Consider the following 14801-nt stretch of genomic DNA (forward strand, 5'->3'; position numbering starts at 1 on the left):
ATTCTTTTGCCCATAGTAGGTGCTTTAAAATATTAATGGGTTGGACATTTTAATGATGTTAATTCTTTCAATCCACGAACACGGTATATGCTTCCACTTGTTTGTATCTTCTTCTATTTCTTTTTTCAATGTCCTGTAGTTTTCCAAGTACAGGTCTTTTACTTGGTTAAGTTTATTCGTAGGTATCTTAATTTATTTTTGTTGCAATGGTAAATAGATTTTTACAAATAATTCTTTATTGCCCTAGCTGGTTTGGCTCAGTGGATAGAGCATCAGCCTATGGACTGAAGGGTCCCAGGTTCGATTCCGGCCAAGGGCACATGCCCAGGGTTGCCAGCTCGATCCCCACTAGGGGGCGTGCAGAAGGCAGCCAATCAATGATTCTCTTTCATCGTTGATGTTTCTATCTCTCTCCCCTCTCCCTTCCTCTCTGAAATCAATAATAAATATATATAATATATATATAATATATCTTTATTGTTGAAAGTATTACAGAAAAGATATATGCACCCCTATATTCATAGCAGCATTATTTACAATAGCTAAGATCTGGAAACAGCCTGAAATGCCCATCAGATGAGTGGATAAAAAAGCTGTGGCATATTTACACGGTGGAATACTATGCAGCTATAAAAAAGAAGCATCTCTTACTCTTTGAGATAACATGGAGGGACCTGGAGATTATTATGCTAAGTGAAGTAAGCCAAGCAGAGAAAGACAAATATCACATGATCTCACTTATATGTGGAATCTAATGAACAAAATAAACTGACAAACAAAATAAATCTAGAGACATGGCAGCATGGAACAGAGTGAAGAATCTCAAAGGGAAGAGGGGAGGGGAGGAAGAGATTAACCAAAGAACTTATATGGATACTAGTGACCCGGTGCACGGATTCATGCACGTTGAAATGAAATTAATTAGAAGGTGGCCAGTGGGGTGGGACTGGGCAAGACGGGCTGGACACGCCCTGGAGCCAACCTCCCTTGGTCCCTTCCCGGCCACTGCACCTGGGGTAGTGCTGTGGCTAGAAGGGCGTCTGAGGAGTGAGCGGGGTCCCTCCGGCAGGTGAGGTCTCTTGGCCTGGCCTGCAGGGATCGGCCCAAAACCGGCTCTCCAGCATCCCCCAAGGGGTCCCGGAGTGTGAGAGGTCACTCTGCAAAGTTGCTGTTGTACAGAGTGTGGAACACAAACGCAAGTGTGCAGTAAACCAGATTCGGGCTGACAGTGCCCCAGCAACAACATAACCCACGGCCGAAGGTGGAATCACATGCCCCACAAGGAATCAGGCTCCCTCCTCTCTGGTTTTGGGGTACATCACCCGAGAACCACTGCTGCCAAATCACTGCAGCTCAGCAGCTCCTGCATTGAGCATCTGCCGCCTGGTGGTCAGTGTGCATCATAGCTACCAGTCAGATGGACACTTAGCATAACAGCCTTTTAAATATATTTTATTGATTTTTTACAGAGAGGAAGGGTAAGGGATATAGAGTTAGAAACATCGATGAGAGAGAAACATCGATCAGCTGCTTCCTGCATACTCCCTACTGGGGATGTGCCCACAACCAAGGTACATGCCCTTGACCAGAATCGAACCTGGGACCCTTGAGTCTGTAGGCCGACGCTCTATCCACTGAGCCAAACCGATTAGGGCCAGCCTTTAATATATAGAGATATGCATTGATAGAGATATATCCATGGACACAGACAATAGGGTGGTGAAGGCCTGGGGTGGGGTGGGAGCTGGGTAGAGGGGGGCAAGGAGGGGGAAAAAGGGGGACATTTGTAATACTCTCAACAATAAAGATAACTTTTTAAAAAATCATTAAAATATTAATGGGTTGGAAAGATAAATGTGTATGTTATCAGCTGATGTAAGAGATACAGTGAAGTCCTGGCCAGTTTTAAAAGGGTCACCAGTTGGATTCCTGGTCAAGGGCGTGTGCGGGAGGCAACCAATCCGTGTGTCTCTTTCATCTCCATGTTTCTCTTTCTCTCTCTCTACCCCCATCCTCCTTCCCTCCCACTCTAGAAATCAATGGAAAAAGTTGATTCTTGGGTGAGGATTATAAAAGAAAAAGATACAGTGAAACCTAAGTTCTAGAACTTAGTTCTGGAAGTTTGTTCGAGAAGCGATTTGTTAGAAAACAATCATTTTTACCATTAAAAATAATGTAGCCCTAACCAGTTTCGCTCAGTAGATAGAGCGTCGGCCTGCGGACACAAGGGTCCCAGGTTTGATTCCGGTCAAGGGCATGTACCTAGGTTTCGGACACATCCCCAGTAGGGGGTGTGCAGGAGGCAGCTGGTCGATGTAATAATAATAATAATGTAAATTGAATTAGTCTGTTTCAGATCCCCAAATGATTCCCTGTTTTAACCTTTCTTATATACAGTACATGTCTAATGTATTGTTTAATCTATAAATAAACACTTCTTTTCTTAAATTTATTGAACTATCCCCTACTAGCCTTAAAGGAATTTTTCATACATCACTGCCTCTGAACTGCTATCACCAGCTTTTTGTTTATCCAATCAACATAGTTTTCCTACCTCTTCAATTGCCTGTGATTGTTGTTTTGTGAGCACCTTCACACCCTTCGCAACATTAGCACTCTTGATGGCCTCTTTATGTTTTAATTGTGCTAACAGTAGGTTTATCCTCTCCTTTGTTGCCTGAGAGATGCTTTTTGTCATGCTGAGGTATCTGCATGAAAGGGCTGTCAGGTCGAAATTGAAGTTTTGGTCAACAACCAAGACATTTTTCAGTGAACAGCTTGGCCGAGAACTTAGAACTGAATTGTTTGAGATGGGAGACGTTGGAGAACCAATGTTTGACTGTATACAAATGGTATATTCTCCTGTCCCCAGTCCCCCTGGGCAATGATGAGCTGGCGAAACCTTGCACCACAACACTTACACAGAAGTGGGGACAGACCGATGGGAGCAGGCGCTGACTGGTCCCAGCAGCAATTTTCTTTTCCAATATACCTTGCCCATACATGCTTGTATCATTGTTATTATTAGTTGTGACTTTCTATGCCTCACTGGACTGTAAACTTCATTCAGGGCACAGCCCATGACTTATTTTTGCAACCCAGCCTCTCTTCTCACTATCTACCACTATGCTTTGTACATGGAACAAATGTCACGTAAAAATAAAGGATGGATACACAAAAGATTGAACCTGAGAAGAGACCAGGCGCTCAGGAGGATTCTTGAGTTACCAAGCAAATTAAGGTAGTGGGAGGGAAGAGTGCCTCCCATCTGCTCCCCCACCCTCCGCCCCCGTTTAAATCCCTCCCTCTATTTTGCTAGCAGTATCTTCCCTCATCAGTGGAACTGGAATGACAACCATCACCTCACACAGTGGTGGCAAAGAATAAATAAGACAGAATGTGTAGTATGTTGGGTATGTTGCCAGCACAGATGAAACTCTTAACAGCAATTCCCTTCCCAAAAGGGCAACAAGGAAGTTCCCCATTGTCCAAAGAGGAGGATCCTCTTAGAAAGACACGAAAAGGAACCCAGTGGCGCCCTCGCTCAGGTAGGCAGCGCTCTGACTACCGGTGGCTAATCCCGGCCACTTCGAGGCTTTCCCGCCTCAAAACTCCGTCACCCGACACCAGGGGGCCAGTTTCCTGCCCTTAAACTTCCGTTGGCTTCGTTCAAACAGGCCGCTTTCGTCAGCATCCAATCAGAACGCTCGATCTTCGACCGCCGTCCAATGAGCGCGTGGGATAGGAGGAAAAAGGGCGTGAAGCCCAATCGCAGCGCCATTACACTTGAGGGCAAAGAGGGTAGGAAGCCGTCATGGCGCTCTGGTCAATAAAATCGATAGCTGGAAGCTGCCTGTGTTCCAGGCAAAGGCGGTGCAGTAGCAGCGCCGCCATTTTCGCCGAAGGCATCTTCCGGTGCCTTTCCCCCAAGTTCGGGCAGGAGTTTCCTGAATAACAACGAGAGGCTTCCGTCAGCCCCGCAGGCGGCTGGTTCCGATTTCCTCCCGGCCAGCCCTAGGACCCTCAGTCCCGGTACCCCGAGGGCTCCCAAGTCCCGGGGTCCGCTAGGGGCCGAGGCCGGGGACGGGAGGTCGTGGCGCCGGCTTCTCTGGCCCAATGGCACCGCCTTCCGCTCCACTCTCCGCTCGGGGACCGGGAGAGGCCGGACCCGGCCGGAGAAGGGGAAGGAAGCCAAGGGCGGTGAAGTTCGCGGACGTGGCCGTGTACTTCTCCCCGGAGGAGTGGGGGTGTCTGCGGCCCGCGCAGAGGGCCCTGTACCGGGACGTGATGCGGGAGAACTACGGCCACCTGGGCGCGCTCGGTGAGGCCCGGTCCAATCCGCTCCCGCGGGGCAGAAGGGATGGAGGAGCTTGGCTGGGGCGGGGGGTGGGGTGGTAGGGAGGGCAGAATATCCAGGGTCCTGGACTGCGACCAGGATGTGTCAGTGGAGGAGAATGGGGGCTTGGCAAGAGATGCCACCGGGAACATATTTACCCAGTTATTTACGACTGGACCTCTACCTGGTTCTCCTTTCCCAGGGTGCGCAGGTGCCAAACCAGCCCTCATCTCCTGGTTGGAACGAAATACCGAAGATTGGGAACCAGCTGCCCTGGATCCACAGGAGTGCCCAAGGGGATTCATGGTCCAAAGAAGTGAGTGAAAAAATGCCCGTGGAGGCGTGCAGCTTGTGGTGACTCGGTCCAGAGTTCCGGTGGCTATGACCCATGTTGCAGTTCAGTTTCAGGGTACCATGGATGATGGCGTTGGTTTGGTCCACCACACAAAGATTCACATATCAGCTTGAAGACCAACTACAGTGGAACCTCGGTTCTCGAACTTAATTCATTCCGTAAGGCTGTTCGAAAACCGAATCATATTTTTCCATTAGGAATAATGTAAATTGAATTAATTCATTCCAGACTCCCAAATGATTCTGTTTTAGCCTTTCTTATATCTAGTACATGTCTAATGTACTGTTTAATCTATAAATATTTATAGATACTTTAAAAGCAAAAAAAGATATGAAATTTAAATTTAATAAAAAGGAAATGAAATGTACAGTAAAATGTGAAGATTTAATAATAATAAGCAGCAACAAAAACAAAACAAGACATGAAAATATTCACAGCACAATATCCTGAAATTTTAAAAGTGATAAACTGACTCCTACTTTCACAGTCACGACCGTACAGTTATCAGCTTGAAAGGGTTGTCAGGTTGAGAAGCAAATTGTTCATGATAGGAAACTTTCCAGAACCGAGGTTTGACTGTGTGTGTAGTTCTCTATTATGTAAATAGAGAAGCTACTACCCTCTTGCCTCCTTCCCAGGATCCCTGCCCCACCCTCCCTGGAGAGAGAATTCTGTGTTTTGGCTGAAGGGATTTCATGGAGAACAGCTGCCTGGGGTGCAGGGGCCTCTTTCTGTCCTCTGGCAGGACCCTGATCAGTGCAAGACATACAGCACTCTCCTCAGGATCAAGCAAGGCTCTGATTAATGCCATTCAGATAGAATGGCCCCAGATCCACCTACAGGGGCAGATGGAACTGTCTGAGCTGGAGTTTCTATGTCAGATTCTCTAAGACCAGGGCTATCTTTCTAAGATTCAGATCTGACCATGATATTTCCTTGCTTAAAACCATTCAGCCAGGCCCGGCCAGTGTGACTCAGTGGTTGAACTTCAACCCATGAACCAGGAGGTCATGGTTTGATTCTCAGTCAGGGCTCATGCCTGGGTTTTGGGCTTGATCCTCAGTAGGAGGCATGCAGGAGGCAGCCAATTGATGATTTTCTCTCACCATTGATGTTTCTATCTCTCCCTCTGTGCCTCTTTCTGAATCAATAAAAAAACATTTACGGTAAAAAACAAAACAAAAACCATTCAGCCTGTAAATGGTGATGGGAAAAAAAATAAAGGGGAAAAAGAAAACCATTTAGTCCACTCCACCTGGAGTGGCTCAGTTGAGTGTTGTCCTGTGCAGGGAAAGGTTGTCAGTTTGATTCCTAGTCAGGGCACATACCTGGATTGAGGGTTTGATCCCTAGGGAATGTAGGGAAGGCAACCTATTGATGTTTCTCACATCGATGTTTTCCCCGCACCTCACCCCTTCCTCTCTCTAAGCATGTCCTTGGGTGAGTATTAAAAAACACTATTCATTTTTTACCAAGAAGGGTTGTCAAATGGCCAGTTATACTAGTCACTCGGGGGACCCTATCCCAGAACTATTTATTTACCTTTATAGATGTCTAGGAATGTGTGTGTTTTAATAGCCCCAATTGATTTGATGTATGTTTAGGTTTGAGAGCCATTGGGTAAAATAGAGTTCACGGTCCTTACAGCAGTGGTTCTAAGAGTGTGGTCCTCAGACCAGTATGGGCATCACTCCTGATCATGTTACAAATGCAGACCGGCTGAATAAAAAACTGGGAGTAGGGCCCTGCAGTCTGTTCCAGCAGCCCTCCAATGATTGTGATCACTATACAATCTGAGAACCGTTGGCTTAGAGGGCCTATGACCTAGTCTCTGCTAGCCCATACCTTGTTTCCACTTCCTACCTTATACTGACCTCTTCAAAAACTTTTAATTTTTAAAGTCAACTTAATCTCCAAGAAACCTTCCCCAACTTCTCCCAGCTGGCTTAGGGGCTCCTGTAATTCCCTCCATACTTTATTAGCAGTATGTCACACTCAGTTGTCTGTGTCACTAACACTCCTTGAAGACAGGGGCCAAGTTATTTGTCTTATAACCTGTAAACACTATAATAGGCAAGAGTAGTTGCCCAGTATTTGCTAAATTAATTTCTCCTGTGTCCCTGTAGAAACCAGAACCAGAAAGAAGAATGGAGAGAAGGAAGTATTCCCGCCTAAGGAGGCACCCCGGAAGGGGAAGAGAGGACGGAAGCCCAGCAAGCCCCGACTGATTCCCAGACAGACATCTGGGGGTCCCATCTGCCCTGACTGTGGTTGTACCTTCCCTGATCACCCGGCTCTAAAAAGCCACAAGTGTGCCCAGAATCTAAAAAAGCCTTACCCTTGCCCAGACTGTGGGCGCCGCTTTTCCTATCCGTCTCTGTTGGTCAGTCACCGGCGGGCACACTCTGGTGAATGTCCCTATGTTTGTGACCAATGCGGCAAACGTTTCTCCCAGCGGAAGAACCTCTCCCAGCACCAGGTGATCCACACAGGGGAGAAGCCCTACCACTGCCCTGACTGTGGCCGCTGCTTCCGGAGGAGCCGGTCCTTGGCCAATCACCGGACCACGCACACAGGGGAAAAACCCCACCAGTGCCCCAGCTGCGCGCGGCGCTTTGCCTACCCCTCCCTGCTCGCCATCCACCAGCGCACACACACCGGAGAGAAGCCCTACACTTGCCTGGAGTGCAACCGCCGCTTCCGCCAGCGCACGGCTCTGGTCATCCACCAGCGCATCCACACCGGCGAGAAGCCCTACCCGTGTCCAGACTGCGAGCGGCGTTTCTCTTCATCCTCTCGCCTGGTGAGCCACCGGCGAGTGCACTCTGGGGAGCGGCCCTATGCGTGTGAGCACTGTGAGGCCCGTTTCTCCCAGCGAAGTACCCTGCTCCAGCACCAGCTCTTGCACACAGGAGAGAAGCCGTACCCCTGCCCAGACTGTGGCCGTGCCTTCCGTCGCAGCGGCTCCCTCGCCATACATCGCAGCACGCACACCGAGGAGAAGCTGCACGCCTGTGATGACTGTGGCCGCCGTTTTGCCTACCCCTCGCTACTGGCCAGTCACAGGCGCGTCCACTCAGGAGAGCGGCCCTATGCCTGCGACCTGTGCTCGAAGCGCTTTGCCCAGTGGAGCCACCTCGCCCAGCACCAGCTCCTGCACACTGGGGAGAAGCCTTTCCCCTGCCTGGAGTGTGGCCGTTGCTTTCGCCAGAGGTGGTCTCTGGCCGTGCACAAGTGTAGCCCCCGAGTCCAAAACTGTAGCCCTCGATCTGCTATAGAGGGAACCAGTCAAAAGGGCAGTACCCTTTAGAATGGGGAGGACTGTCTAAAGTTCATTTCATTTCACCGAGAGGCCAGAGAAGGGAAGGAGAAGCCCTAGGTCATACGGGGCAGATTCAGAACGAAAACCCAGGTCTCCTGCCACAGACCTGAACTTGAGTATGTTCTACCACCCTGGCTGCCTTACTCTGTCTAGAACCGATAGTCCCATTAGGAGAGGTAACATCATTTGGTTAAAGTTTAACAAGCTAGCCAATCCTAAAAGAATTTGTGTGTGACCATCAGGGTAGAATTTCTTCCCTTATACTTTAGGGCTGTCTGCCTTTCTAATTTGCATGTAGGGATCTCCCCTTGCATGCAGTCAGGAGGATCCTAATTAGAGGTGGCAGGACCTTCCCCTACTCTGCCTCTTCGTCCATACCAGGTGTAGCCCCCTTTTTACAACACTCCTGCCAAGTGGTGTTCTACTCTTGCTTTAAAAACCTCCCTTGACAGGGAGTTCACTACCTCACCAGGCAGGTCATTTCTTTGTGGGATAGCTGTGATCTTTAGAAGGTGGTTAAGTGCCATACTCCTTCCCTGTATGCCTTGCCCGGAATATGTTTAATATTTCCTCTACGTGGCAGCCTTTCAGGTTAACAGCATTTGGTCAATCACTCCTTAAAGATAGGGTTTCAGTTCCCACACATGATCTCCAAACATGATCTTCAATGTTCCTTTTAAAGGGTCATACAAAAATAAGCCAGCACCACAGTGTATACTGTGTACCTCCTTGGTCTGGACTTGTTTTAACAGCTCTAGATTGCATTGGATTTGGGAGGAGTGGCAGCCTGTACCTGGGGTTTATTGGGCTGGAGACACCCCAAAACCTAAGGTTCTTTTTTAAACCACATGCTGTGAAGCTAAGCCTTCTGCACTCTGTTTGGAAAATTGGTTCCAGTTGGGTCTGGGACATAAGTTCAGTGAGCGTTGGGACAAGATCGATCTTAAGGAAAAGCAGGGGAGGCATATGGGCCAGCAGCAGGAAGTGAAAGCCGGACCGGCTTGTCCTTTATCTGGAGGGTTTGGATTGGTTCCTTGCAGCCAGTGGTTAGAAGAGCCTAGATTTCACTTCAGCACAGAACCTTCCATGAGTCCTCAGTCAACATGTTTTTCCTAAAATGAGGTGAGGCCATTCAAGGAGGGTAGAAAGTTAGGTGATTGCAAACAAAGCAGAGTATGCAGTCCATCAAGCTGTGTTCATGCCTGCCCCTCACTTAAGCTCCAGAGGTAGCAATGTGTCTTAATCTTTGAGAAGCCTCCAGGGCACCCACCCGAGTAGGTAGGTGCTCAGTAAAGCGTTGCTGAGTTGACTGAACAGGCCTATCACTTGGCTTTGGGTTGCTGCACCAAATTGGAATTTCCAACCCTGACTGGTCTCATTACAACTCGAGAAGGGGGCATCCTGCCGCTTTAGTTCTGATCTCAGCCCCAGAGCCGGGAGCAGCTGGGGAACACAGCTTTTGTAATTGCCTCTGTTCTGGTTTCAGCAAGTTTCATTGTAACTTTCTCCTTGGATGATGAGCTACCCCAAGGTAGGGGTCGGACCAGATTGGATCTCATTAAAATGTCTTTTGAATGGATTATGTTCCTTGTGGAATTACTGTTTTTTGTTTTTGTTTTTTAAAGATTTGGGGAAGGGTGGAGTTCAGGTGAAATTTTTTTAAAATATATTTTATTGATTTTTTACAGAGAGGAAGGGAGAGGGATAGAGAGTTAGAAACATCGATGAGAGAGAAACATCGATCAGCTGCCTCCTGCACACCCCCCACTGGGGATGTGCCTGCAACCAAGGTACATGCCCTTGACCAGAATCGAACCCGGGACCCTTGAGTCCACAGGCAGATGCTCTATCCACTGAGCCAAACCGGTCTTGGCGGAATTACTGTTTATAAAATATAAGTCTAGTTCCTTAACCAAGTAGAAATTTTTACAGTTCTGATGGAGACCTGCCCTACCCTAGCAAAGACCTATTAGATGACTGCCTAGCCCCCCGTTTTAGAACTGGCTCTTTTCCCTACTTTTATCACTAGGCCGACCCATTTCTTTACCTAGGAATTAATAACTTTCTTTGGACCTGACTGTAACTCATTAACACTTGGGAGCCATTGGTGGCCAAGTTCCAGTATGTGGTCTCAGAGGGCAGAGATGAGAGCCAACTTCCTGGGTTTCCTAAAGCACTTCAGTCCCAGGGTCCATTTGATGACCAGCTGTATCCTTCCAGTAATTTCCCCCTTCTGCTTCAGGTAGTTCAAGTTTCTTTTACTTGCAACCAAAAGAATTAACTAATGCACAGCCCCGATATGGGTTAATATCCCACCTGCCTTTATGCCTATATATGAGCTATGAAGAAAAACTGGTCTCTTCTGATCTCCAGCCTCCACTAAACCTTCAGTATCACTTAAGTCTTCCACCTATCTTGAGCCAGTGAGTACCTTCTTCACTAAGAAAACACAAGGTGTTAAATAGGAACTCCTTCAGCATTCCACTCCCCACCCAGACTCCAAATTTACCAGTGAGACCACGCTTACTCACTGGTAAATTTTCCCTCCCACCTCAAGAAAGCCTCATGCCCTGGCCAGTGTGGCTCAGTTGGTTGAGTGTAGTCCTATGCACCAAGAGGTCACTGGTTTGATTCCCAGTCAGGGCACATGTCAGGGTTGTGGGCTCAATCCCCAGTAGGGGGCATGCAGGAGGCAGTCAATTGATTCTTTCAAATGGATGTTTCTCCCTCTCTAAAATCAATAAAAACATTAAAAAAGAAATCTCTTGCCAAAACCGGTTTGGCTCAGTGGATAGAGTGTTGGTCTGCGGACTGGAAGGTCCCAGGTTCGATTCCGGTCAAGGGCATGTACATTGGTTGCGGGCAGATCCCCCGGTGGGGGGTGTGCAGGAGGCAGCTGGTCGATGTCTCTCTCTCATCGATGTTTCTAGCTCTCTATCCCTCTCCCTTCCTCTCTGTGAAAAATTAATAAAATATATTTAAAAAAAAAAGAAATCTCTCACATGCAATGCTCATCAATATAGCTGTGCCTGGATTTCATCAACTGCCCCCTCAGGGACTTTGCTCCATCTATTAATTCTCTCTCTCCTCTTAGTTTTATTATTTTTGAGTCCCTCTCTTTTCTGGAACACATACACCCAAGTCTACAAACATGCTAAAATCTATCTTTAAAAACAATAAAGAACTTTCCCTCTGGCCTCTGGCCCCATCTATTTTCAGCTACATTTCTTGATGCAGTAGTCTGCATTAACTGGATCCATTTTGTTTATTATTTATTTTTAATTACTTTATTGATTAAGGTATCACATATTTGTCATCAACGCCCCCCATTCCCTTCCCAAAGCCCCCCACATGCATGCCCCCCTCCCCCTGTTGTCCATGATCACTGGCATTTTGTTTATTCTTTAGCCTACTGCAATAGCATTACAGTCACTTCGTTGTACATTTATGATGTCCCATGTACTATGTGAGACACTTGATGTACATTCCCATCTAATTTTTATAAGAACTGCATAAAGTAGGTGTTAGGAGATGCTCCTCCGTGGGTGTCTCCTGTTGCTACATATCTTGCTGAATATGCCCAAAATGCCAGGTCCTGCCCTCAAATTCTCAGGCATTAGCCAACTCCAGCCCTAAAGCCCCACTGAATGAGGGGAGGCTGGGTCCTATTGATGAAGGACCATGTCAACATTGGCAAAAACATGCAGTAGGTCTTCCTAGCCTTTTCCAAATGTACCTGCAATCATTCACCAGGGTGGTTGGGCCCTGGAGAACTGGACATTGGGTCTAAATTGATTCTAATTCTTAGAGATCAGGTGTGTGCAGAAAAGGGCTACTCAGCAGACTGAGGTTGCTTAAACCCTGCACATTAAAAAAAAAAAAGCAGCTCTGGCCAGTTTGGCTCAGTGGATAGAGCATCAGCCTGCAGACTCAAGGGTCCCAGGTTCGATTCTGGTCAAGGGCATGTACCTTGGTTGCCGGCACATCCCCAATAGGGAGTGTGCAGGAGGCAGCTGATCGATGTTTCTCTCTCTTCGATGTTTCTAACTCTCTATCCTTATCCCTTCCTCTCTGTAAAAAATCAATACAATATATTAAAAAAATAAATAAAAAAGCTGCTCATCTTTAGGACTGGCATAAATTCTGAGCCCTCCGAATATTTTGTCTAATTAGTGTTTTTGAATGCTGGAGGCCTTAAGCCATGCTGTACCAGTCTGACCAGACAAGTTTATCCTAACAATGTGATTAATGGGGAATGCCTGTTTTTGCTCTGGGAGACTGGGATGTGAGTAGCTGAGATCAGTGGTGTAGGCACTCCCTGCCTATGTGACTGACTCCCAATAAAAATCCTGGACAGCAAGGCTCAGGTGAGCTTCTCTGGAAGCAAGCAATTTGTATATATGATCACAAATCGTTACTGGGAGAATTAAATGCATTTCTGATCAACGCCACTGGGAGAGAACACCTGGGAGTTTGGGCCTCGTTTCTCTGGACTCGGCCACATGCGCCTTTTCCCTTTGCTGGTTTTAATCTGTATCCTTTTGCTGCGATCAACCAGAACCTTGAGTATAACAAAAACAAAAAGGCAAGGCTGGGGCCACTCTTTACCCAGGCCATTTCTCAGGATTGTGTTCCCGGCAAGCAACCTTGAGGGAGAGGTAATGTGTCTATCTGGTCAAAGGGTAGCTTACTTACCACTTAGAGATTCCCCAAGCTCATTGTTCCTCCCCAATAATGCAACTCACTGTGTACCTGGCATCCATATGGGCCCCTCCATGTTGCCTCTGTGGAACTGAGGAGGCAAAAAGAACTTATGCATACATGATGCGTAGGCTGCTTGTTGAGCCATGAATAAGATCTTTTGTCTCTCACATAGGAGGCTCTTGTCTTCTGCCAGCATCCATGGAATAGTTACAGACTAACTTGCTAACGTCTAAGTAGGGTAACCTCAAACTGCACACCTGCTGGTTGGTATTGTTTCCCTATAGAAGAGGAGGAGACTGGGGCTCAGTGATATAGTAATAAATAATTTGCCCAGGATCACATATCTAGTAAATCTGAGGGCTAGGATTCCAAGCCAGGTCTCACTCCAAAGCCAGCTGCTGTACTACTTACTACTCCCCTAAACTGTCCCTTAAGATGACTGGTAAGTTAGTTAACAAATCAATACTTTAGTTTTTATCTTGATTCCCTCAGTTTTCCTATTTAACCTCTCTTGTAACTTAGCTCTCATGCCCCATAGTCTTCTCATCCTCCTGGTGCCTCTGGGCTTCCTTCTTGGGTGTACATGTGGGAATTTCTTCCCAGCATTTCTTGAGAATGTATGTTTTCCCAAATCCCAAGAAACTGGAAAATAGCACCAAACAATTAATGTGATACACCACATAAGCAAAATGAAGGATAAAAATCACATGACCATATAAATAGATGCAGAAAAACCTTTTTACAAAATCCAGCACTCCTTTAGGATAACTCTCAGCAAAGTGGGAATAGAGGGAACAGACCTCAATATAATAAAGGCTATAGATGACAAACCCACAGCTAACATCATACTCAATGTAAAAAAAACTAAAATCATTTCCCCTAAGATCAGGAACAAGACAGGGATGTCCACTTTCACCACTCTGATTCAACATAGTACTGGAAGTCCTAGCCACAGCAATCAGACAAGAAGAAGGAATAAAAGGTAATCAAATTGGAAAGGAAGAAGTAAAACTCATTATTTTCAGATGACATGATTTCACCCAAAAAAAAACTAGATCTGATAAATAAATTCAGTAAAGTATAGAATACAAAATAAATACCAGAAATTGGTTGCATTTTTAAAATGTTTTTTATTTATTTTTAGAGAGAGAGGAAGTAAGAGGGATAGAGAGATAGAAGAAACATCCATGTGGGGTTGAGGGGACAAGAAGAGATAAGCCAAAGAGCTTATATACTTATAGGATAATGAAGGGTTTTTTTTTGTTTTGTTTTTTTTGTGTGTGTGTGTGTGGCAGATTCTCATTGGCTGGGTTGCTGCTGGGTAAGGAGAAAATCTTTCTTCCTGCTGGTATATGTAAAGCAAGTGTGTCAAACTCAAAGGCTAACACGGGCCAAATAAATAAGGTTTAAGTTTATGTGGGTCGCAAAAAAACAAAAGCTTCAATTTTCATAGAAACATACGTTTATTTCAATAGAGACATGCTGAATACAAAGGGCTGAAATAAATGAGTAATTGTTAACATAAAATACTGTAATAGAACATTTTAATAAAAATTAATATTTTTTCTTGAACATTAACTTGCCAGACACTTATTACCTGCAGAAATTAATAAGCATAATACAAATAAACCTATTTTTCTTGTTCTCTGAAAGCGAAATATTTCCTGTTGCACACACCAAACAAGTCAGTCCAAGACTAATGTGGCAATCGGCTGCTAAAATATTCACTGCTAGTATTAGTGGAGAGAAATGGTGCGCCTGCGTGTAAGGCATGTAAGGGAAATGAATGCAACACGATTATAGTCATCAGTCATTAGCAAACATTGTGGTTCATCTACCTAATGAAAGAGTAACATGCTAATTGACCGTACCTTTGCTACGCCCACCAGTCAATCAGGAATGAGTATGCAAATTAACCCACCAAAGATGGTGGGTTAATTTGCATACGCAGGCGCCGAGCAGCTGGGGGTGGGGCGGGACGCTTGCGTTGACGCAGGCGTTTTGTCACCACCATGGCGACGACGCAGGCATTCCGCACCACCCCGCTGCTCCAGGCCTCTGGGCAGTGTGGGAAGGTAGAAAGG

General features: G+C 46.4%; 1 protein-coding gene across 1 annotated transcript; it reads left to right on the forward strand.

Annotated features, from left to right (window-relative positions):
- Nucleotides 1–3791: 3791 nt before the first annotated feature.
- Nucleotides 3792–9592, forward strand: ZNF689 (zinc finger protein 689). The gene is made up of 3 exons (XM_008152821.3): nt 3792–4321; nt 4539–4652; nt 6818–9592. The coding sequence occupies exons 1-3, from the start codon at nt 4117–4119 to the stop codon at nt 7999–8001; spliced, it is 1503 nt and encodes a 500-aa protein (XP_008151043.2). The 5' UTR covers nt 3792–4116; the 3' UTR covers nt 8002–9592.
- Nucleotides 9593–14801: the final 5209 nt, after the last annotated feature.

This window comes from Eptesicus fuscus, chromosome 4, assembly GCF_027574615.1.
Source record: "Eptesicus fuscus isolate TK198812 chromosome 4, DD_ASM_mEF_20220401, whole genome shotgun sequence".
Lineage (NCBI taxonomy): Eukaryota > Metazoa > Chordata > Mammalia > Chiroptera > Vespertilionidae > Eptesicus > Eptesicus fuscus.